The 24,032-nt window shown below is 36.1% G+C and overlaps 1 protein-coding gene across 1 annotated transcript in view; it reads right to left on the reverse strand.

Annotated features, from left to right (window-relative positions):
* LOC101246856 (E3 ubiquitin-protein ligase UPL6) overlaps window positions 1-22,442 on the reverse strand; it is a 37,470-nt gene extending 15,028 nt beyond the window's left edge. The window contains exons 1-11 of the mRNA XM_010320943.3: window positions 22,000-22,442; window positions 12,648-12,745; window positions 12,324-12,451; window positions 11,399-11,510; window positions 9,477-9,657; window positions 5,541-5,720; window positions 5,113-5,292; window positions 1,528-1,609; window positions 1,260-1,369; window positions 784-1,088; window positions 567-663 (exon numbers count right to left, since the gene is read on the reverse strand). Coding sequence (XP_010319245.1) covers window positions 567-663; window positions 784-1,088; window positions 1,260-1,369; window positions 1,528-1,609; window positions 5,113-5,292; window positions 5,541-5,720; window positions 9,477-9,657; window positions 11,399-11,510; window positions 12,324-12,451; window positions 12,648-12,745; window positions 22,000-22,158 — 1,632 coding nt within the window. The 5' untranslated portion in view covers window positions 22,159-22,442. The remainder of the gene's footprint in view (window positions 1-566; window positions 664-783; window positions 1,089-1,259; window positions 1,370-1,527; window positions 1,610-5,112; window positions 5,293-5,540; window positions 5,721-9,476; window positions 9,658-11,398; window positions 11,511-12,323; window positions 12,452-12,647; window positions 12,746-21,999) is intronic.
* Between the last annotated feature and the right edge of the window lie 1,590 nt (window positions 22,443-24,032).

Below are 24,032 nucleotides of genomic sequence, written 5' to 3' on the forward strand. Positions count from 1 at the left end.
ACCCAGGTATAGCACTAAACAGAAAAAAGGTACCGTCAAGATAATCTCTAGATGTTTTGATCTACTGCTTCCAGATTCTTTACTTTATGAACAAACATTTCTCAAGTCATAACCAAGGATACAAGGAGTAACTTTAATTATCAGTAACTTCTTGTGGAGGTCTTGAACCAACACCCATATGATCATGCCTCTAAGTCACAAGGCTTTACAGATCATTACCACACATAAAGGCGAGTGGACTGTGGAGAACATCCGTTATTGTCCTTGGTTCAGATGGTAGATTACCAGCCTACAATTGCAAGCTAATACCATTTTTCACAGTATCAAATGAGGCTTCTTTTAGGTATTCATCAATGACAATGCTAATCAATCTCCACTCGTGACTCTTAAACTGGCCGACCTGCTGCGGCCAGAAGCTAATCCTATCACTGTAATGCTTCCTCTAACCATCACCAGTGTTTACCAAGGCCAGGATGAAGAAATAAACTCTTAAAAAGTTCTTTCCAATCAGCACAATTTTTTAAAGTCCGTTGTTACCAGTTTATTGATCCCTTACAAGGCTATACCTGTCTAAGGATAACAATTAAGCATCTGATATCCTTCAGAGACAACGGCTTCTCCTGTTCATAGAACTCCTCATTATCAACAATCATAAGCATGTGCCTGTTTCACCATAGAGAAGAAGATGTGTTATTTACTCGTGTGCAGTCACACGATACAAGACAGCCCTAGAATATTCCACCAAATGATACAGGCTAAATATTTAAAACCATAGGCTCTTACTTATAAACAGGGCAGAAAACAGATAAAGGTAGCAGCCATCCAGGAGCATCTGCTGGAAAATATGGTGATTGTTCTGACAAGGATGACCATTTCTGATTTTCATGGCAATGTTTCATGAAGTTCCAAAGGACAGGAACTAGTTCTGTCCGATAGGCTAGTACAGTCATAATACGTTCAAGCGGCAAAATGTTGAAAGTCGTATGAAGGAAAGCACAAACTGCAGTAACAGCTGCTATGTGATTTTCTTCAAGCTGGCCACTATGTAAACCATTGAGAGGTGAAAATCCACCTAGTAACACAGTACTCTGTTCATTAAATATAAAACATTATTCATCATTCAGAGGGATAATACCTTGATTAAACTTACAGTGAACCATAGTCAGTACTGTGAAAATTATGACTACATAGAATAATCAGTACTGTGAAAATTATGACTACATAGCATAGTCAGTACTGTGAAAATTATGACTACATACCAGCTGTAGAAGAAAACGTGGATTTATAGCATTGGTTATCTGTTGCTCCAAACCCAGATTCAGAGCTTTTTCTGTTTGTTCATCATCAATGACCATTTCATCCTCAGAAACTGAAGAATTTGAAGCAAGTGTAATCAGCTCGCAGTATAATTAAGGAAATGTTGTTTACATTTTTTTTCCTTCTGAAATCTCAAACATGTGTGAGAATTAGAACATCAACTGAAGTAACTGCATGTGGGTATAACACAAATCCAATACAAGGACGTACTTTCTATACTTCCCATCTTTGATGATTGGAGAGAAGGGAGTGCTTCCAACAAAAAAGTTGCAACAGTAGCAAAATCAACGGCCTGCGAACAAGAATAGGAGGATGTTACCGTGATCGAGGAAGAAAATAAGTGAAGAAAACGTGGATCTATAAATAACAGTTTAGCAAGAAACATTCTCTTTTAAAATATCAGATTCCTCATAGAACAACTAATGAGCAAAATCCAAATTCCCTCCTCCTTATTTGTGGCATTACATCAACCAAAATCAAGTTTATACCCTGTTATCTGTCTCCTTTCAACCAGGAATAAACTATGCCATCAATTTGCATACAACAGCATGAAAATACAAGGAGGATATAACAACACTAAAGGTTAACTAAATGAAACCTTCGGCCTAACTCAACCACAAAAGTTAGCCAATGATGTGAGTATTGCCAAAGAAAGGAGACACATTCCTCATTCTCTCAACCAATGTTGGCACTTAACATCCACTTCTTACACGCCTAGAAATGGACATCCAAAGTTTGGACAACATCACATTGGGGGGCCAACACTGGGTAAACAGATGAATTTGGCACTTATACCATGCAAGAAAATAGGACTTGGACCTAACTTAAACCCAAGACTTAGCTTATGAGGTGAGAATTGTCCAAGACCGTGTAAAAGGACAACTCATTCACTTATGAGGTGAGAATTGTCCAAGACCATATAAAAAGACAACTCATTCACTTTATGAATGTGGAAAAACTAACAACTACAAACAAGGGTGTGGCCTAGTGGTCAATGAAGTGGGTTGACCATCATGAGGTCTCGGTTCAAAGGCCAGCAGAGACAAAACATTAGGTGATCTCTATCCATCTTTTCTAGTCTTGCTGGACAGAATTATCTAACACCAGTTGTTGGTGCCCGTGTAATTAGCTGAGGTGCGTGCAAGTTGATCCGGACACCACGACTATCAACAAATAAACTATGAACACTATTTTTTTTTCTCTTTCCAAGAATACAATTAATACTCTGCCTCAGTCTCAAACTAGTTCGAGTGGCAATGTCATCCCTTTATATATCTTGCTCAATTCAAGCCTATTTCAGTCGAAATTTGTAAGTTTTTTGCATTTTAAGGAAAATTAGCACTTCTCTAAACTGAAGTTCAATAAATCTCACATTTGTTCCTATTTGGACTCAAAGAAAGAGTAACAACAATAACTAAGTCTTAATTCCAACCAGTTGACATCGCTTACTTGGATCTTTTGCTCAAATTATATTCTATTTTTACTTATATCTGCATTGAATCCTTGAGAATCTGAGATAGCAAGTCTTTTGAAGTAAATTCTTTCTATTTAATTTTAGGTCTAAGTTACCCTTATTAGCTCCTTCAATAACACGATTTTGCATGCAGAAAAAGGTGTGTTAAGAGATCTTTGTAGGATATCTCTAAGTCATTCCATGGCCCTCTTGTTTTATCGTTTATATTGCAACTCAATATGTTTTAACAACTTTTAATGTTTTTGATCATTTCAAAGTTTATATAACTACACATCCATCCTATATGTCATTGTTAGTCAGCCAACCATTTTGTAGAACTTACTTTCAAACTAGGAACACTTTATGGGAGTGAATGGTGAGCTTCTGAGGCAATCTTAAGTTTTGCAAAAGTTAAGTGTGGAAATAAAGATTCTTACGAACACAACATTCAGTCATCCTTGAACAACAAAAATGATTTGATAAATGCTCGGTCTGCAATAGCATGTTGACCCGTATCAAAACTCTCCGCAATTTCACTATATTCCCTCTGCTACAATTTATTTGTCCATCTTCCCTTTAAATCCATTCGGTGAAGATTGAACCACTTTGATTGAGTGTGTACAATATTTACTTGACCTGAAGTTTCGCATTCACCAGTCCACCTTACTTAGCCTTGACATGAAATTTATCCCCAAACCCCAACATCTCAAAAATTAACAATTAAAACATTACCATGTTCCCTTTCCAGACAAACTACCATGTTTCTTAGAACTACTACTTCACTAACTCAACTTTTTACAAATAGGCTACTCTACCCCAACCTTTGACATTACTTTCTATGTTTGAAGCAGAGAATCTAAAATAAATAAAAAATGTAGGAGTTCTCTATATTAATCCTTGCTGACCATGTTCCCATTTAAATTCAGTCAGACCGACATAATACAAAACTAAAATTAAGAATGAAAAGTACTAGAAGTTCTATATTTTCTATTGGCATAAGAATCATTGATAAGGTCAAAAGACACCTTGAAAGTCAGGGCATAAAGTAAACTACAAACATGGTTGAAATATATTCACTAATGGGTATGATCGTATATAAATGTTTTTCTTCAATTGTGTCCACTCTTTTGTCGAGTCTGCAATGAATCCAAAAGCTTATAAGTCTTTTCACATACCTTCCATCCATGTAAATTTATGTTTAACTCAATCCTTTTCAACATGTTCACTCAATACAGAGTACAGGTAGGTGCATCTGAAGGTTGACGCAGGACATGACTGAACCCTCTCAAGAGACCTTCTCATTGTATCTTTAATGTGTGTTACTTGCACCTTTTGGCAAATGTTTTCATTTTTTAATCGTGTCTAATTTTGTATGACCAGAGTAGTCAAAAACGAAAAGCGCAAAATAGCACTGAACTTGGTTGGAATTTTAAGCACATTTAAAGTGTGTGCATCAAACGAAGAGAAGAGTCAATGAAGAGAAAACAAAAAACATAGAAATTTAATTCAAAAAGTGTAACTATAAACATAAACAATAATATTTGGACAGAAGAAAGAATTTTTTTATACACACACAAAAAAAATGTTGCTGTGCTCGTAGGTAGAATCCATCAGTGAAGGGGCACACGGCTTAGCACTTTGACACCCACACTAAAGCACCGATGAAGCGAGGTGAAGGACACAACTTTTGCTTCACCTAGCTTCAGAGCTTAATAGTGCTTTGATTTAAAAACTTACCTTTTGTTTTGGTAGCCATTCTCTTGTCATATAACACTCCAGTAGTACCTTCTATTTAAAGTATCGGATCTTGATTCTATATTTAACATCATCATCTATCATTCATTATCTTGGAACAATGAGCCTATATATCTAGTTTGTTTAAATTAAGACACCATAATCTCATCTAATCTTAATCTCAACTACTACTGCTGTTGTAGATTCAGAGTCATATATTTAGAAAACCTTCTTCTTATCCTGAAACTACTAAGTCTCTAGATTGTTTCTCCATTGTTCAAGCTTATAGTAGATACCCTTGTTTATTTCATTAATAAATACAATATTGTTAGCAAATAGCATACACCAAGAAACCTCTTTTTGTGTTGTGTTGGTAAGCTCATTCATAATTAGGTTAAACAAGGACCTGCTCAAGTAAATACCTCTCGTAAATCACGGTTGTGGGAAACTTCTCTGTATCTACTACTATTATTAGCTTGCTAGTGACGACTCCTTCATACGAGTCCTTATAACATAGTCCCATACATAAATGACAGTAATTATTAAACTTGTACCACAAAAAAAATCTTTTATTTGAGTAAAGCTAATTGTATGTCTCTAGTCTTTACCATAGTGAATGATTCTGGCTGAGCAAAAGCAAGCCCGGCAACTTCCAATAGATTCCCAAGAAGGCAAGCATAACCAGGAAGATCAATCGCTAAATCAGGAGGGAGGACATTAATATGGTCTTTCATGCATAATTTCATCTGATGAAAATAATGACGACTCACTGATGGACTTGCCAAGATCTGCATAATGAAATGAAACCAGATGAACATAAATTTCACAGAAGCATCAATCTGAACTTATACATGAAGATGATCAATTCTATGGCACGAATATGAGACATGAGCTGATAATTCATGCAGATAATCCTAAAGATCATTTTACATGAGCTAGCATAGAGCAACTTGATACTCGGTTGGCAAAGTATTATCCCTTAATCTGATCCTCCATTGAAACAGCCATGTTCTGGTGGAACATTGTAACCAATTACCTCTTTCAGGTGAGGGAAAAACCGCCATAAAAATGGAATTGTAAGAATCTGGGAGGGAAAGAAACATTGTGGATCAACGGTTGGGCAAGTACAAGTGCCTTGACCAATATGAGATGTAATTAGTCCAAGCACACGCTCAAATGAAGATACAACCCTGTTGGAAGCTGGAAAGCTTCTATCCTGCAAAAATTAAGCTGCATCATGTCACTCTTCAAACTTTAACAAACACCTAGGCAAGAAGAAATTTGGATTCTTGAGATGCTAGTACTCCAAACTGAAAAACAAATAAATAATGCACGCATAAAAATAAGGTTGTCTACTTGTCTTGTTTGATATTATTTCCCATCCGAAGAAATATTAAATTCATGTATATTATCCAAAGCAGTTGTTGAAGGTCCTAAGCACAAGATAATTGTCCAGAGCATTCCCCCAATATCTTCTCTTCACTCATTTATCACATCATATCAAAGTTTACAATCTCGATAGATATTCAAGTCTTTTCTGTTTACCACTGGGCAGTTTTTTTTTTTTAGCAAGTAAAACTAATAACGAACCAAGAAGGTGCCAAAAGTAGCCTATATCTTTTGCAGAGAATGCTTAAAAGTTGTGCAGAATGAGAAAAGAAGAGAGATGTTGGAGAATAAATTGTTTGATTATTTCGTCAAGCACGTTAGGGCTTAAATAGTGTTCACAAGTAACTCTAAAAAGAAAAGTAACCTTAATGAGGAAATGAAAGTAGTTTTTATTTTGAATTACAAAATTATAAGAACCCTAACTTTTCCTACATATATATATGGAATGAGATCTTGCCACATTTATAATTTGCTAATTCTTAAAATTTGCCCTTAGGTTGGAGCGCACATATTATATTCTCCTAACTTGTCCCAAATATACTCAACCTCATCTGAGGAGTTTTTGATGGAAGCAGTAGATGTTGTCAGAGCAGGCAATGAGCCACACTTTGTGTACCAGGTTGAGCTTGCAGCTGTAGATGAGATGATAACTGTTGCTTTTCACCTACCGAAGATGAAGATAGTCCTCATAAACGCCACAAATCAAGGTAAAAGAATGAGGTATTTGATCCCTCTTGCATCCCGTGAAGGTAGGATTTCCGGTTTCATTAGTCTAAGCTACCATTTTAATTTAGGAATAATAAGAAGAAATTTTTCTTTGCTTTTGTGAGATTAAGAAGAAAAAGAAGATTGTTTTGGAAGGAAATAGTTATTATATTTTAATTGAACTAGAGAAATTGGAGGAACTTTTGGATGAGAGAACTTTTTTAATCAGAAAAAGAATTAGAGAAATTAGTACTAGAAGAGAGAGAGAAAGAGTTCTCAACAACATGTAGAAAGATATCTAAGAGTAAAGCAAAACCCTTGGCTTTGATTTCAGAGTAGGAACTCAAAGTTGCCTCGAGTAAAAGCATTTTCAGATAGGGACTCAAACTCTTGGCTCTAATAGAAATTCAAGATCAGAGGAGGGTGTTAGTCCCATAGAAAGTAGCAGTGCGGGTCACCAAAGTGAGTGGCACCATAATGGTCGTCCAAGAGATAAACGACGCTAGAATGGGAGAGGAACACTGATTGCTGGAGAGAGGAGTTGAGGCTCCGATACCATGTAAAATATCAGAAAACAAAGAGAAATATTGAGAATTAATTAATTAATTATTCCCTCAACTATGTTGGGGTTTAAATAGTGTTTACAAGTAATCCTTAATCATATATATGTCTGGGTTTTGCTAACCTACTATATGAAGGTATAAATAGTGTTTACAAGTAAATCCTTAATAATATATATGTCTGGGTTTCGCTAACCTACTATATGAAGGTAGTATGTTAGCATTGCACCAACTTTTTGTTTACCCAAGGAATCCCTATTACTATTCTAAATATTTCTTTAGCAGTAACGACAGTTTCATCTTTTGATACACCAGCATGACCTAGATCTTGCCAGCCCTCTTCGTCGACTTCACCTCTCATTCTATCAGGGATCATCTCGGTTCAGCAAACTCCATTCTTTTAGCCATTTTTTTTTATAAACTGGTAACTTTGTCTATATATGTTAGAATCTGAATCTTACAAGAGTTGTTGTAATCCCATGTTTACAAAGTACTGCCTACATCTATGATCCTATGATCCTATGTCTATAATGAGTCTATAACATCAATAATAGAGATAGGATCATTTTAAAGTAACTGACTACACCAAAAACACAGTAGCAAGATGCAATTGAGCTTAATCTGTTGCATATTTGTTCTTTATGCCCTCAAAACACCTAGAATTCCTCTCCTTCCATATTGTCCACCAAATGCTTGCGGGGACCATCCTCCACCTGCCTCTATTCTTGCCCAACAACCCAGCTTGTTCCCAGCTTGTTAAGGCCTCTGTAACTTTCCCAGGCATGCTCCATGCTTTTACTCTGAGGTTCAAAAACAATCTCCATAGTTGTCCTGTGATTTTACAATGTGTGAATAGCTGATTCACAGTCTCTGTCTGCTCCCCACACAAGAAGCACCTGGGGTTTAAAATTATCCCTCTTTTCATTAGTTTCTCTTGTGTAAGCACTGCCTCCTTTCCCAGAAGCCACACAAAGCATGCCACTTTATATGGTATTTTGGTTTTCCAAATGGTCTTCCATGGCCAACTGCTTGGCTGCTGGTTGTGCTTCATTTTCCTGTATTTTGCTCACTTTGTACAGCCTTTCTCATCTCCCTTCCACCCACCCACTGAATTGCTCAATCTTGTTGATGAAATTTGCCATTCTTGGTATTTCCCAATCTTTGTCAATTTCTAGTCCCATTTTTGGGGAAAAGTGACATTTTACACACACTAATTAACATGTGTTCTTAACCCACCTATCTTCTCTGTTTTCTTTATGAAACCATTTCATTTTGATAATAATGGTAGAAGAAGACCCATTCCCCTCCGCCTGAATTTTAATTACAAAAATTAAATGTTGGGTTTGTTACATGTCTTTTATACTCATCAATATTGACAATAAATCTTAAGAATGCAAACAACTCACAAATAATTTAAAGGAGATCGTGGTTTAATTTATGGGGAGACTATCAAAATTAAGAAGAGAAAGAGAATGGTAGAAAGCAAAAGAATAACACAAAACAGCTGTCTCAAGCTTCACAGAGGAAGAGAATAAAATGTAAGAGAAAGGGGGAAAACATGAATTGGCTTTAGTTTTTGGTTGCAAGACAAAGATATCACTATCAGTTTGGGCATTGATAATATGTTGCTAGGAACTTTTAGGGAATTAAAAAATTGGCACCATGCTAATCTACTACCTTGAATGTAGTAGATTAGCAAAGCCCTATATATGATATACATCATTACATATTCAGTAATGTATCCCCTGTTCTAAATATTTACGACATCTCTTGGTGAGATTAATCAATACTTTTAACAATCAAAATAAAATACTAAAAAGAGAAGGAAAGTAATTCCTCTTTCTTACAGCCCAACTATAAGGACTCTAAACCTTTGGTATACACACACACACACACATAAATATATTATCATATTAATAATTTACTATTCTTAAGAAGTGTATCGGAAACATAGGATTGAATAGACTTGTATGAAATCCCTGCAATTCAACATTGGTCCAGATTATTAGAAATCTCCATAAAATTATTACAAGCCTGTCACACATTCCATCACCTTTTACTACCTACTTTCCAGCTCCCAATAGTAGAGCACTTTAAGCAATAAAGCTAGCTAGAAAAATGTGAAATTAATCCATAACTACGAACTACTTGGACTCCCTGAAAAATATACTTAAAAACTCATCATTAAGGATTCCATGTGTTGTGGCAAGTAGTAAAATAATTTTAACTATATAGCTCTTGTACTTGTGTAGCAGTCAGAAAATATACATAAAGAGGAAAGGAAGTATCAGCTGAATTCATGTTGATGTATATTATACCTTGCCAATCAGAACAATTTCCCGAAATAAGGAATATATATTTCTTTGAAGAAGATAGGTAACAGTGCTGCAAGCCCAAGGAAGCCCTAAATCAATCAACAATGTTACTGCATCCAACAAAAGGATTGCTGATGTACAGGACTTCTCAGATTCCATAAAAAGTTGATCTCTTAACTTATTCCTGCACGAGCATAGCTCATATAAGTAACATAAAGACATGAAAGCACTTGTTTAGCATTCCAATTGGATTTAAGACCTAAAAGACTGGTGTCGTACAGATGTCAACTAAAATAGCTTATTTCAGAAATTGACACTATAGATGAGTAAACATAGATCAATAACTAGTATAGCAGCACCATCAAATTAAATGCCTACCACATGCAATTTCATCAAAGCTAATTAAATTTCAAGCTTTAGAAGAGTAACACTTCTGCCCCCCCCCCCCCCCTCCTCCCAACCCGCTCTCCCTATAAAGAATTCTAAACAACCAGTTATAAAGCTTGTCATTGAAGTGTCGATATCATGGAACGATGAAAGACATCATGAAATAGCATAGTTTGTAGTTATATAAAACAAGTGGTGTATCATAGCAGTGGTGTATCAGAGCTTTCATCCTATAATAGCTATTGCCTATGTTGGGGAAAAAGAGAGTTGCAAGATAATACATGTACAAATGGGACCATAGTTCTTAAATGAAAAAGAGGATTGGGACATCGTGTTGGGGGAGTTAGAGCATTTTGAGGGTCATCGAGATTTTGGGAATCATAGGTGCATAAAGGTTGCGGAGGTTAAGGGGGCTATTTGTAAGATGAGGAGGGGACAAGAGACCGGTGGATTTTTGGAAGAACACAGGTGAGGTCAATATAGTGTTATCAAAAGCAAAAAGCGCAAAAAAGCTCTAAAGGCCTGTCGGGGCTATGAGTGCAAATCGAAAAATAAAGCATGGCAAGAGAAAGTATGCCTTAGAAAATTGATGACGACTATGAAGCGCACATTAAGCAAGGAGAAACGGTCAATGAGTTTTGATCCTCGTTTGAATTGGAGTGGCTGGCTGGGTTGATTAGTGTCATATTTAGGATGGCTAAAATGTCAAAGAAATGGAGGTTGAGTGCAATGGTTCTGTTGTACAAGAATAAGGGGGATATTCATCATTGCAACTACTATACGGGTACCAAGTTGCTATATTGTGAGGTAAGGTCTGTGTACACTCTCCCCTTCTCCAGATCCCACATTACGACTTCTTTTTTTTTTTTTTTGGATATTGACTTTGTGAGATTTCACTGGTATTATGTTGTTGTTTTGTAATGAAGTGAAGCTCCAAGTGGTCTTTCAATAGAACACCCATAGCACAAAAGCAAACACTGAAGACTGAATGATAGCAATATAAAGATCTGGAGTTCAGGTCCAATACGATCCAAAAAAAGCAAAAGGAAAGAATTTATTAAAAGACTAAAAACATGAAAGAATAGACTTATCTCCTTTTTGAAACTATTAACGATTATATATATATATATATAAAGTTGCACCATAATAGTGCAAAAAGACTTTACAAAATCCCAACCAAGCTTAGGCTACTGCTTCACAAGGATCCTATCATATCAACTAGTGATTGCATAGCTTTCTTTACACCAAATATTAAACAAAAAATATACAGCTCATCTTGATTTTCTACACAAAATGTTATTTTTCTTCAAAAGCTCTACAGTTCATCTCCTTCCAAAAAAAAAAATTTATCCCCTTTTTCTTGAACATTATTTTTTCTTTGCACAAATAGCTTGGTTTTAAACTTTTAAGATAATAAGGTCATATAAATCTCTTTCTATGTGTTCAACAGAGAAAAAGTAACACTAACCAAATAAAGTTCAGGTGCTTCATATAGGAAAGTGAATCAAGAAGAAATGACGTAACGTATTGAGTTAAACCTGTTTCCATAAACAGCCCGAATGCAAGCATGAGCAAATTTCTTCACTCTATATCTCACCAAGGCAGCTTTGGAAGCATATTCTGTACCAGCAAAGAGGCTAATAACATCCCCTGTAAAATTCCTGCACACTGTTAATGCTAATGAAAAGCTTCTAGCATGCAACCCATGAGGCTATTAACAGAGAAACAAGGTAACAACATCTAATGATGAGCAAAAAAATTGAATTAGAGAACAAAGAACCTAGTTTTTGTGACGCAGTTAAACTTGAACTTGGAGATGCTATGCACAAAACATGCACTTAAAGAAACAAGGTCAGTTGTGGATTTTAGATTGTATAAGTATCTGATAAGTGATAATCAGCATAAATAATGAGTTTAGACAGGGCACCACACTCTACAAAAGCTGGGTAAAGAAAAATTAAACTTAAACCATTAAACATTCACTTGATTTTTGTCATACAATAATACATCAATTATTTAGGAAGGAAACACCCAAATGATATCAAGAATACACAGAGATACCAAATAATACAATACAGTGTCATTTCAGTGGACTTCCATTGGAAAGTAACTCAAGTTTCACAGACTACTAAAACCATGGCAACAACACAAGGAGACATGATTCAAAACTCCATCAAAGCCTAAAAACATTTTCAAGCAAGCATTTGTTTGACGTGATGCCGCATGCTGTACTTCTAAGGTTTTGAGATAGTCATCAATTCATGAGTTCCTTAGATAGCTTAACCCATATAACGTAGATAATATTTTCTGCTTAGCATAAAGTTACCGTTAATCATCTCTATTGGTAGACGAATCCAAAATCAAACAGAAATACACAGGTCCACCAACTCCAAACAGATGAAGGCACTCCATATGCGCTACATAAATTTTCCACATAAAAGTAGACAAGGAGATGAAACAAACCGTTATCTTGAACAAACTCTAGAAGCGATCGGCATGTCTCCACAAGGACAGAAACATCAGCAGTGTATGTCGGATTGAAAAAGAAAAGTAGGTGACGCAAAAAGTCTGAATCTGGACTGAAGCACTGCCTGAATACACATGGGGAAAAAGAGAAAATACAAGCTAATCATCACAAACTCTAGAAAGAATCTCATACAACTTCATGGGATAAGAGCAAAGAATAGGAAACACCATCAGAGCACCCAATTACATGACCCAACAGGGTGGAGGGCATTGCATCTAAAGCAACATATTAAAAAGAACATAGAAGCCATATAAGCAAACCTGTCAACAGCGTGGCAGCGTTCCCCATGAGTTCTCAAGAAATTCTCGCGAACTTTAGAACGTTCAGTTTCTACCTCCTTTCTACCTCTGAAGCATTTCTGTATTCAGTACTTATTCAAGTTAAGAAAAAAGTATTGAGTCCTAGCTGATTCTAGCATGAGAGGATCCACACATAACCCCAAAAAAATATACTCGAATAAAGCAGCAATATAAGAGGCATGCATAGGAAGATAGGGGAAGTGCAAGACACAACGTGAACTTGCTAAATGTCATGTCAGATGGTCCTTGAAAAATATTTTCTCGTTTCTATTGGCAAGAGCAAATAAGAACCAAATGAGGCCACTGAATTTCTTCGTTTCAAGCTCCAAATGTAGTCACTGTAAGTTGGAAAAGATTCAGAGGGATTTTCTTTGGGATGCGGCGGATGGGGCAAGAAAATTTCACTTGGAGCAGTGGGAGGTTGTCACATCTCCTTAAAAATATGGAGGCCTTAAAATTAACATTCGTAAGTCTTTAATAAAGCTTGATTGGGAAAATGATTATGGAGGTGGGGTGGGGATACAAGCTTTATAGGGGGATAGTTGATAGCTACTGGATCATAAAAGGGGGTTGAAAAACTAGATATAACATTTTGTCTTTTGGGTGTGCATTGCTGAGGAATATCATGAAGGGATGGGCATATTTCGAGGAAAATATGTCATTGAAGGTCAGAGATGGAGGAGAGTTTTTTTTTTTTTTGTGGGGTGGAGATGCAAGCTTTATGGGGGAATAGTTGATAGGTACGGGATCATGAAAGGGGGTTGAAAAACTAGATATAACATTTTGTCTTGTGGGTATGCTTTGCGGAGGAATATCATGAAGGGACGGGCATATTTTGAGGAAAATATGTTGTTCAAGGTCAGAGATGGAGGAGATTTTTTTGTGTGTGTGAGAGTGTGTGTGTGTGGGGGGGGGGGGGGGGGGGGCTTGGAAAATAATGGAGTGTTCTCCATGAAGTCTTTTTATAAGAAACCATTAGTTTGGGAGGATAAAAAATTCCCATGTAAAGCAATATGAGTTCCAAGGGTTCCATAGAAAAGGTGTGTTTCTCCACTTGGCTTAGCCACTAGGTGGGTGGATCTTGATAGCGGAAAATCTTAGAAAGCAAAAAGTTGTTTGTGTCAGTTGGTGTTACATGGGTAAGGAGGTTGGTGAGGATGTGAATCATCTTTTACTTCATTGCGGGCTAACCATGAGACTATGGTGAGATATGCTTAGGTGGTTGGGCACTCTTTGGGCAATGCCAAAAATAGTGAAATATTTGATGATCAGCTAAGAAGAGTGGGAGAAGGAAATGAACGGCTTGGAACGTGATTTCACTTGCATTAGTGTGGGTAGCGAGAGAGAAATAAGAGAGCTTTTGCAGGTGTAGAGTCGAGTTTCTCTCGGTTGAAGAGTATTTTCTTTGTAATAAGAAAATTCCTTGTTATATAGAGGATAAGATTGAATTTGTAGAGACCATAATTTGTATATTCTTTACTTTTTGGTATATCACTTGTATACAACCAATTTGGCCATGCTTATGAATGAAAATACTTTTATTTGATCAAAATAAGAACCCAAAACATAAAGAACAGACATGCCCTCATGCATTTCACAACTTGTCTGGTGTAAGAAAAAGTTCTTGTGTAGATACAGAGTTTGTAGTCCTGGAGAAAGATGATGCATGTCAAACACAGAGGGCAGTCTAATTTAGAAGAACCACTCTCAGAAAAGGAGATTAACACTATGTTTGGATCATTGTTAATGTTTGTTTTGATTGTTTACTTAAAATGTATTGTATTGTTAAATTTCGTTGTTACGTAACAATGAAAACCCCTATTTATGGAACAACCAATTTGGTGTGTTCCAATTGTTACTTAATTTATTTTTTCAATTATATATTTACATAATATTTCAAAATACTATTTTACCCTTTATCTTAATTATTTGAATCTAGTCAAACCTCCTACCCTAGAATAATTAGGATATTTTAGTAAATTTATAAATTACAATACAGTATGATACGATCAAACCAACAATTAAAATGTTACTAAACAACAACAAACAATACAGTCTAACCAAACATTGTATCTACCATACAATTCAGTATAATATAGTACAATACAATACATTATGAAACAATGGGTAACAATGATCCAAACAAAGTGTAAAGATAGAGCCACAATATGGGTGCAGTCTAATGTTCTTGAATTCAGCAGGAGGTTTGGAGCAACTTTAGAGGGATGTAATAAAATAGCCTTTGATCTACTCATGAAGATAGACCAAAAGAGAGGCTACCAAGATAAAGAAAGAAGAGGCTACCAAGAAGGAATGCAACCAGAATAGCATCCCAAAGGAGCTAAGAAATTTAGAATTTCATATGAACTTTAAAGACGGGGAACCTAGAGGTAGAGGGAAAACAACACCTCTTAAGACTTAAATGAAGATAAATATTGTTTCATGGAATGTAAGGGACTGAATTTGGGGTGGGGGCAGAAGGAGTCTCATTAGGAGTTTAACTAAACAATGGGGGGCTGACGTCTATGTCTTTGTAGAGACAAAGTTGAGGGGAGTTGACAATGCTTTATTCAAAGAGGTGTGGGCTAATAGGTGGATGGGTGAGTTCCATTTAGATGCAGTGGGTAGAAGTGGAGGGATTGTAGAAATGTGGGACAAAAGGTATTGGACGGGGGGCTAATAGGGACTCTTGGTCAGATGCTTACTTGCAAACTAAAAGGCAAAGTACAAAATATCACTTGGTTTTTAAGTGCAGTTTATGTTGACTGCAACCCAATAATAAGGAAGGAACTGTGGGGGAAGCTGACAACAATTAGAAACACCTCCAAAGGACCATGGGTGGTGTGTGGCGACTTCAATGTTACAAGATATCCTAACAAAAGAACTGACAGCCTTTATCTGTCTAGAGAAATGACAAAGTTCACTGACTGGATCAACGAGATGGGAGTTATTTGACCCTCCTTTATTTGGAGGATCTTATACTTGGAGAAGGGGTGAGAACCACACAACAGCCTCCAGAATTGACAGATTCCTCTACTCTAATCATTGGGAAGAATTTTTCCCGCAAATTAGACAAAGTGTGCTCCCAAGAGGAGGCTCGGATCATAGTCCAATAGCTCTAAACTGTGGAAAGCTAAATCTCAAGAAGACTTATTTTAAGTTTGAGCAATGGTGGATGAGGGTGGACGGTTCAGAGAAAAAGTAAAAGAATGGTGGGCATCCTTCATTGTAAATGGAACAGCTTCTTTTAGGTTGGCAACAAAACTAAAGCTACTCAAAGGGAGATTGAAGGAATGGGAGCTGGAAAATAGAGGCAACTGAAAACATAGAAAGGAGGATGTGTTGAACCAAATTGCTAGTCTTGAAACTATCAGGAGCAGAGAACACTAAATGTGGGGGAGAGGTTGCACAAAGCTAATTCAATGAGTTTGCAGAAATTTCCAGGAATGAGGAAATAGCATGGAGACAAAGGTCCAGGGTACAATGGCTCAAGCAAGGGGATAAAAATACCAAATACTTCAGAAAATGGCTACATCACACAAAAGATTCAATACAATCAAGAAGCTAGAAGTGGAAGGTGTGATTATTTCCGAACCAGAGGAGATAAACAACGAAGTTGTAAGCTTTTACCAGAAACTTTACAAGGAACCAGAACAATGGAGGCCACGTTTTAATCTCCAAGGGAGTGAAACCATAACGTGGAGGAAAAAGAGTGGCTACAAAGACAATTTGAGGAAAATGAAGTCCTTGAGACACTCAAGTTGTGTTCCAGTGACAAGGCCCTAGGCCGGGATGGCTTCCCGATGAGTTTTTATCAAATCTTCGGGGAAATGCTTAAGGAAGACATACTGAGCACCTTGAGGCAATTCCATGATCACCAAATGTTTGAGAAGAGCCTAAATGCAACCTATGTGGCATTGATCCCAAAGAAGGTGGGAGTTGTGGAACTGAGAGATTTCAGACCTATAAGCTTGATAGGTGGAATATACAAGATCATTGCCAAGATACTAGCATAAAGGTTAAAGAAAGTGATCAGTAAGCCTGTGAATAAACACCAGATGGCCTTCATAAAAGGTAGGCAGATCATTGATGCAGCACTTATAGCAAGTGAGTATGTGGACACCAGAGTCAAAGGAGATGATCCAGGAATGATGTGCAAGCTGGACATAGAGAAGGCTTATGATCATGTCAATTGGAGTTTCCTAATAATGATTCTAAAACAAATGGGTTTTGGGGATAAATGGCTGAAGTGGATTAATTATTACATAAAAACTGTTAGGTTCTCCATTTTAGTTAATGGAGAACCTGTTGGTTTTTTCCCATCAGAAAGGGGTCTAAGGCAGGGAGACTCACTCTCTCCTTTCCTTTTCATCCTAGCCATGGAGGGCTATAATAGTATGATGAGAGTAGCTACCCAAAACAATTGGTTAAAAGGCATCAAGGTTCGCAACTCTTCAGGAAGGGAAATGCAGATGACCAATTATTTTCTATGAAGCCAAGGCCAAACAGGTTGCCTTTATAAGAATGACTTTGGTGGTTTTTGAAGCAGTCTCGAGTTTATTAGTATATTGGAGGAAAAGCAGCATCTTTCCAATTAAAGAAGTCCCTCAACTTCAGAGCATAGTAAGAACATTAGGGTGTAAAGTAGAACATCATCCCACTACTTACTTGGGCATGCCATTGGGGCAGAATCATAAGGAGCTAGGAATTTGGGACGGCATAATTGAAAAGACAGAGAAGGAATTGGCCAATTGGAAAGCTCATATATCTCTTTGGGAGGGAGAGTCACTTTAATAAACTCTGTGTTGGACTCTCTTCCAACTTATGTTATGTCTTTATCCCCTATGCCAGCTAAAAGAGGAAGAAAGACTTGACAAACTGAGAAGAGATTTCTTGTGGAAAGGGAATAAAGAAGGGAAGGGTTTGCATTTAGTCAAGTGGCAGTCTGCACAGTTACATAAACAATCTGGTGGAGTTGTCTCTTGTCAAAATGGCTATGGAGGTTCAACACTGAGAAAGAAGCATTGTGGAGGGAGGTGATAGTTAACAAGTACGGTTTGAATGGAAATTGGATCTCCAACTCTGCAAATAGCCCTTATGGGGTGTCAAAATCTGGAACATGAGAGGTTAAAATGACCACGGAAAATGTTGTAGTGAAGGATATGTTGAACCCGACAGCGAACTTTATGTGTCTACAGGGGACAAAAATGTCGGAAATGCTAAATACAATAGTTCTTCATTATTGGAGGCCAATTATATTAAACAAAAGGATACTCTGGTATGTACGTTTCAGCATGACAACAAGAGTTATTTCCAGGTATCGAGGTGCATCATTAATGACCTCTAACATACGCAATAACATGGAGTTCAACTCAATTAGATATGAAGATAAAAGAACAAAAAGGGAAATGGAGAAACTCCAAGTGACTTTTTTTTAATAATGATTGCATATTATGTATCAACATAAAGGTAGTGTTGGCCACGGTAGAACAGAAAGTAAGAAGCCTAGGTACATTTCACAAGGCTTCCAAAATTCTAGCATGGAGTCGGCCTCCTCTATACTAAATTCTTTCACAAATCTTCTCAGCTATTGTAAGAGGACTTGTATGAAAATTGACAACCACCAGTTTCTCATCTGCCCGAGTCATTAGGAGCCACACCTTATACCATCCAACTACCTCCTCTTCTTCACAAAGAAGGTCCCTTAGTGGCTTCTCTAATTTCTAAGTAACTGAAGATGGATCTAGAACAAAAACATGCAATATTTTGGCAATGTTGGACGGTATATACTTGGTAAGAATTAACTTTGCCTCCTTAATAAGTATGTCCCTCACAATTGTTGGCATAGGTAACAAGACATCATGTAGGTAGGCAATGCATCTAAGACATGGTTTATGAGTGTAACTCTACAACCCAGGGATACATACAGCCTTTTTCACTTGACTAGATTCTTCTCACATTTCGTTGAGAACCATGAGGTCTTAAGTTCAAAACTCAACAGAGACAACAAAACACTAGGTGATTTTTCCCATTTGTCCAAACTTTGGTGGACAAAGTTACCTGGCATGTGTTGTTGGGCAGTAGCATGCACCCCGTGGAATTAGTTGAAGTGCGAAAAAGCTAGCTTCGAACACCACAGCCATAGAAAAAGACTTCTCATTTCTCCGATACATTTTCCAGATACCCTTTGATGTGATCTTGTCTCCTAGAGGCAGACCAAGATACATTGTAGACAACTCTCCTATTATTTTCAAAATGGATTTTGGCCAAACTAGCAATCCAAGGTACCTCATTGATTGGGTAGATGAAGCTTTTGAACTAGTTGAAGTGTAGACCTGTGATTGCTTCAAATAAGATGAGAATAACTCCGATCAAAGGCTATTATTCCTACTTGGTTGACTGTTGGGTAGATGAAGCTTTTGAACTAGCTGAATTTTAGACCTGAGATTGCTTTGAATTAAATGAGAATGACTCTAGATCAAAGGCAATAAGTTCCTCGTTGGTTAAATTGTTGTTAGGAGTCAATTTAAAGCTTGACCCCAACCAAAACTAAGGGGATAGGGGAGAAATTGATGGTGATAGGTGTTTGGGGTAGTGTTCTAGATGCAAGTTGTATGTGGTACATGACAATTAAGTGCATTAAAAAAGTAGCTAGAGAGGATTAGGGTCGTGAGGGGGAACGTTGGTGGACATCGAGGAGATTAGTGGTAGAATGGAGCAGTCCAACAAGTGAAGACCAGAGAGGTCGCGTCTAAGGATTTGGTAGAGAGTACAAACGAGAACAAAAAGAGGACAAAAGATAGAGGTATATGGTGGCAAAGAATGAAGAGAAATTAGTTGTTACAACGACGTTTGAACACCTATATGAAAAACTACAAGACAAAAGCGAGGATATAAAGTTGTACAGGCTTGCCAAGGCGAGAGAGGGGGTCCAAGGCCTGGACCAAGTGAAGTGCATCAAAGACAAGGAAGACAAAGTATTGGTGGTAGAGGCACATGCTAGACAAAGATGGCTGACATACTTCCATGAACTCTTCAATGAGAAAGGGGACAAAATTATTGTGTTGGATGATTTAGACCTTCTCAGGAGAGTAGTTGAAATTTTGGGTATTGAAGGGTAATAAAGTTTGAGGCGATTATGCAGGTTATTTTTAAGATGAGAATGGGGAGGGCGATCAGGCTAGAACGGATGTTCACAAAATTTTGGAAGAGCTACAGAGGCTAACTGAGCTGTTTGACATTACTTTTAAGACATCTAAAATGCCCATAGCATGGAGATGGAGTTCAATGATCCCAATGTTCAAAACAAGAGTGATATTCAACATTGTAACAATTATAGGGTATCAAGTGGTTGAGTCACAATATGAAAGTTTGGGAGAGGACGGGGGAGATAAGGGTAAGAAAGAGTGCATCTATTACTGGGAACCAATTTGGATTCCTATCCGGACATTCAACTACATAAGTCATTCATCTAGTGTGATTGATGGGGTAGTATAGGGAGAAGAATAGGGACTTGAATATGGTGTCCATTGATATAAAACAAGCATATGAAGAAGTCTCTAGGGTGCAATATGATCAAGTTTAGAGACTAGAGGGGTACCTGTAGCTTAAATTAGGACGATTAAGGACAAGCAGGATTGATACAAGACTCGAGTGAGGACACTGGGAGGCGACCCAAAACACTTCCTAGTCATGATGGAGTTGCATCAGCGATCAACTCTTACCTTGTCTCTTTTTGCTTAGGTGATGAATGAACTAATGTCGCATATCCAAGGAAAGATATCATAGTGGATGGTATTTGCAAATGATATGATACTGATTGGCAAAACTATCAACAAAGTTAACGATAGTTTGGAGGTTTGGAGACAGACCTTGGAACTCAAAGGGTTCAAGTTGAGCATACTTATTGTGCAACTTCAATTACGTAACTCACAAGCTAGATGTGGAAGCGAGGATTGATACAGAAGTCATTTCAAGAATAGACTTCAGAGATTGCACTGGTTTTGTTGTTGTAGGAGTCAATTTGAAGAATATACTTATTTTCAAGTTTTTTTTATCATTCTTGAACTTGTTTATATGTTCTTTAAATTCAAGAATCACTCGTTAAAATTTGGAGTGTGTTTGGAATGAAGTTGGGACAAAAGTTTCGGAAAATGTTTTCCAAATCAACTCATTTTCCTTAAAATTGAGGAAAATGACTTCCCTTCAAAAATTAAGGAAAACATTTTCCATAACTCTCCTCCAATTTCAAATAACATTTTTTTTTGGAAAAAACATCAATTTAAATAAATATTTTCAATTTCAAAATTTTATTTTTTCACCTGATCCTTGACCCTATCCCCACCGACCAGCCCCCCCTCCCCCCCAACCCCTCCCTAAAAAAATAATTTTGCTTTTTAAAAATATTTTCAACTTCAAATTTTTATTTTTAAACTCCTACCCCTCCCCCCCCCTCCGGCCAGCCACCCCAATCCCCAAAAAAATTAATTTTGTTTTTTAACAATACTATCAACTTCAAATTTTTATTTTTTCACTCCTATCCCCTCCCCTCCCCTCCCCTCCCCATCCCCCCGCCCCCAAAAAAATAATAATTTTGATTTTAAAAAATATTTTCATGTCATAAATTATTTTTTACTCTAGTAAAATTAAAAGATGTCTCTCAAAAACATTTTTCATTCATAAATCAAACACTAAAAATCATTTCCAGAAAATATTTTCTACTCACCAACCAAACATGAGGAAATAAGTCAAAAATCCACTTGTTTTCCGGGAAAACATTTTCTAAGAAAACATTTTCCATGGAAAACATTTTCCTCCATACCAAACACACACTTGTTCTATCTTTATTTTCAGTTTATTTTGGTACCAGAAATAGGTTGTCTCACAAAGGTAGGGGTAAGGTCTACATATATCTAACTCTCACCAAATTCCACTTGTAGTATTACACGAGATATGTTGTTGTATGTTTCTTTTTAGCTTGCACTTGTTTCTTTATTTTTTTGAATTTTCTTTCTCAAGTTCTTAGATCCCTAACCTGATTTTTATCAAATAATACATCATTCAATTCTGCAAAGCCATCTCATAAATACTCAAATTCTAGCCTAAGTAAGGCTAAACTTATTGGTTATCAACATTATCAGCGTCTGTCCCGAATTAGTTGAGTTGGGAATTAAGTATCAATTGATCAATTGTGCTTCAATCCTGAACTAGTTGTAAAACAGTAATTTTAGCTGCCACAAAACTTTTCTCAAACCCAATAAGGGTAAAACCATTGTGAGCAAGAAACATGAATTATAGAAAGCAAAAGAGAAACCTGAATTTTGAGGGCAGCAGAGTTCTGCTGACGCAACCAGAGGCGACGATTCCGCTCTAAACGAGTCTGCTCTAGAAGCTTCTGTCGGTCACGTTCCTTGGAGCTGCGGCCACCCAAATCGACTCGCTTTCTCGTCGAAGGATCACCGGAGAAAAACATACTTGAAAAATCACAATAATTCTTATGATTGATAAATCTAGATTTTGTTGAATTGATCTTAAAATAGTAGCAGCAACAAAAGGAGGACTCGGGAATGGGTGTATATTTTACTTTAGGTTCTTTTCGTTCAACTCAAGAGAATTTCTTATATAATTATATATATAAGCCAAAACGGATTTAGAATAACCTTTGGCATTTAATTTTTTTTTTTCGTTCAATGCTCGAAGTTCATATTATCTAAGGTTTCGAATTAAGATTTTTAATTAACAAAAAAAAAATTTATTATCATGCATCACAATCCATATTAATTAAAAAGGAAAAATTTGAGTTTATTGCTTTATTCCTCTAATTATTTATGTTAATATTATTAGATGTTGTATTTTAATTAATTAAATGACATTTTTTTTAAAAAAAAAGTTAAAAAAGGAAAAGTTGAAAGAAAACATCATGAAAAAAGAATCTTTTAACCTTTAAAGATCCGAAAATGAAAAGATTGGCCTCATATGTCTTACAAATTTGACATCAACAATATGTAAAGTCTAAACTTAAAAGGGTCGTTTTGTTTGAATATGAACTATGATGGGATAAATTCTGTTAATATTAATTATGATAGGATAAATTATGTTGAGATTATTTTCTATTGAGTGTTTGATTTGTTATATTCAAAATAATATATATTACATAAATATTAAAAACGAGTTGTTTGCTTACAAAATTATCATTCACTTTATTTAGTTTTTTAATATTTTCTTTCCAAACTTTAATTACTCATTTATAAAAGTAAAACTTTCATTTTATTTTAGCTTAAATATTTCTTGTTTTATATTTAAAAGTATTTTTTTTTCTTATTTTTGCTTAAAAATAGAATTTCCCTCTTAAGTTTGTCAAAGCGAAAGAAGATTTTGAGAAATCAATATACAAACAAATATAAGAATTAGTCAAATAAATTCATAACTAAAAACTATATTTACATAGTCGAATTTTTTAATAGAAAAATATAAATAATATCACAAAAATAAGGAGTAGTGAATATTATTATGTATGGTATTAAAAATAATGTAAATATACATAAACGTGAAAAATATATATATACAAGGGTTTAAAGGGATATAGTTGTCATTTTCTAGTCTATTTCGGGATTACTATACCACCAAATGGAGGGATAACTTATCTCGGTTGCAACCAAGCAAGGAAATAAAAGGTACTTTAAACTTATCCCGGAGACTATCCTTATCCATCACACCAACGATTCCTTAAAATGAGTGATAGAAATTTGTGTTTTCTATAAATAATTTCATTAAGGGTAAAATAAATATTTTAAAGTTAAATTGATATACTTAATATAGAAATATGTCATTCTTTTGGGGCTAACTAAAAATGAAAGCAAATCATATAAATTGGGACAGAGTGATTATTATATTTATCGACTTTGCTTTATTTTTTATTACTTTCATCGTTAGTGCTCTTCTTATGAAAATACTATATCATACTTAAGGAGTCTTTTGAGCTTGACAAATTAAATAGTTTTACTTATATCGTAAAATTATGAAAAGAATTGAATTGTGATAATTTGCTAATAGTCTATTCAATGATTTAAGAGAAAATATAATTGCCCCATTCAACCATGACACTTTCTAAAAGAAAAAGACACTCAAACTTTATAAGGGTCTGAAAGAGGGTCGATTTATTTTTCCCGAACACCACTCTAGGCAGTCTTGCAAACGCCTGCGACACTCAACCTATCTTACACCCATAAATTTGACTAAGTATAGAAATACTTTAATCAGAAAAGTTAAACAACAAACAACATTTATAGGAACTCGTCCCAACCTTGATTAATCTGATGATTAATACAAAAGGAAGGCTTCACGAAT

The sequence above is a fragment of the Solanum lycopersicum genome, chromosome 1, assembly GCF_036512215.1.
Source record: "Solanum lycopersicum chromosome 1, SLM_r2.1".
Classification (NCBI taxonomy): domain Eukaryota; kingdom Viridiplantae; phylum Streptophyta; class Magnoliopsida; order Solanales; family Solanaceae; genus Solanum; species Solanum lycopersicum.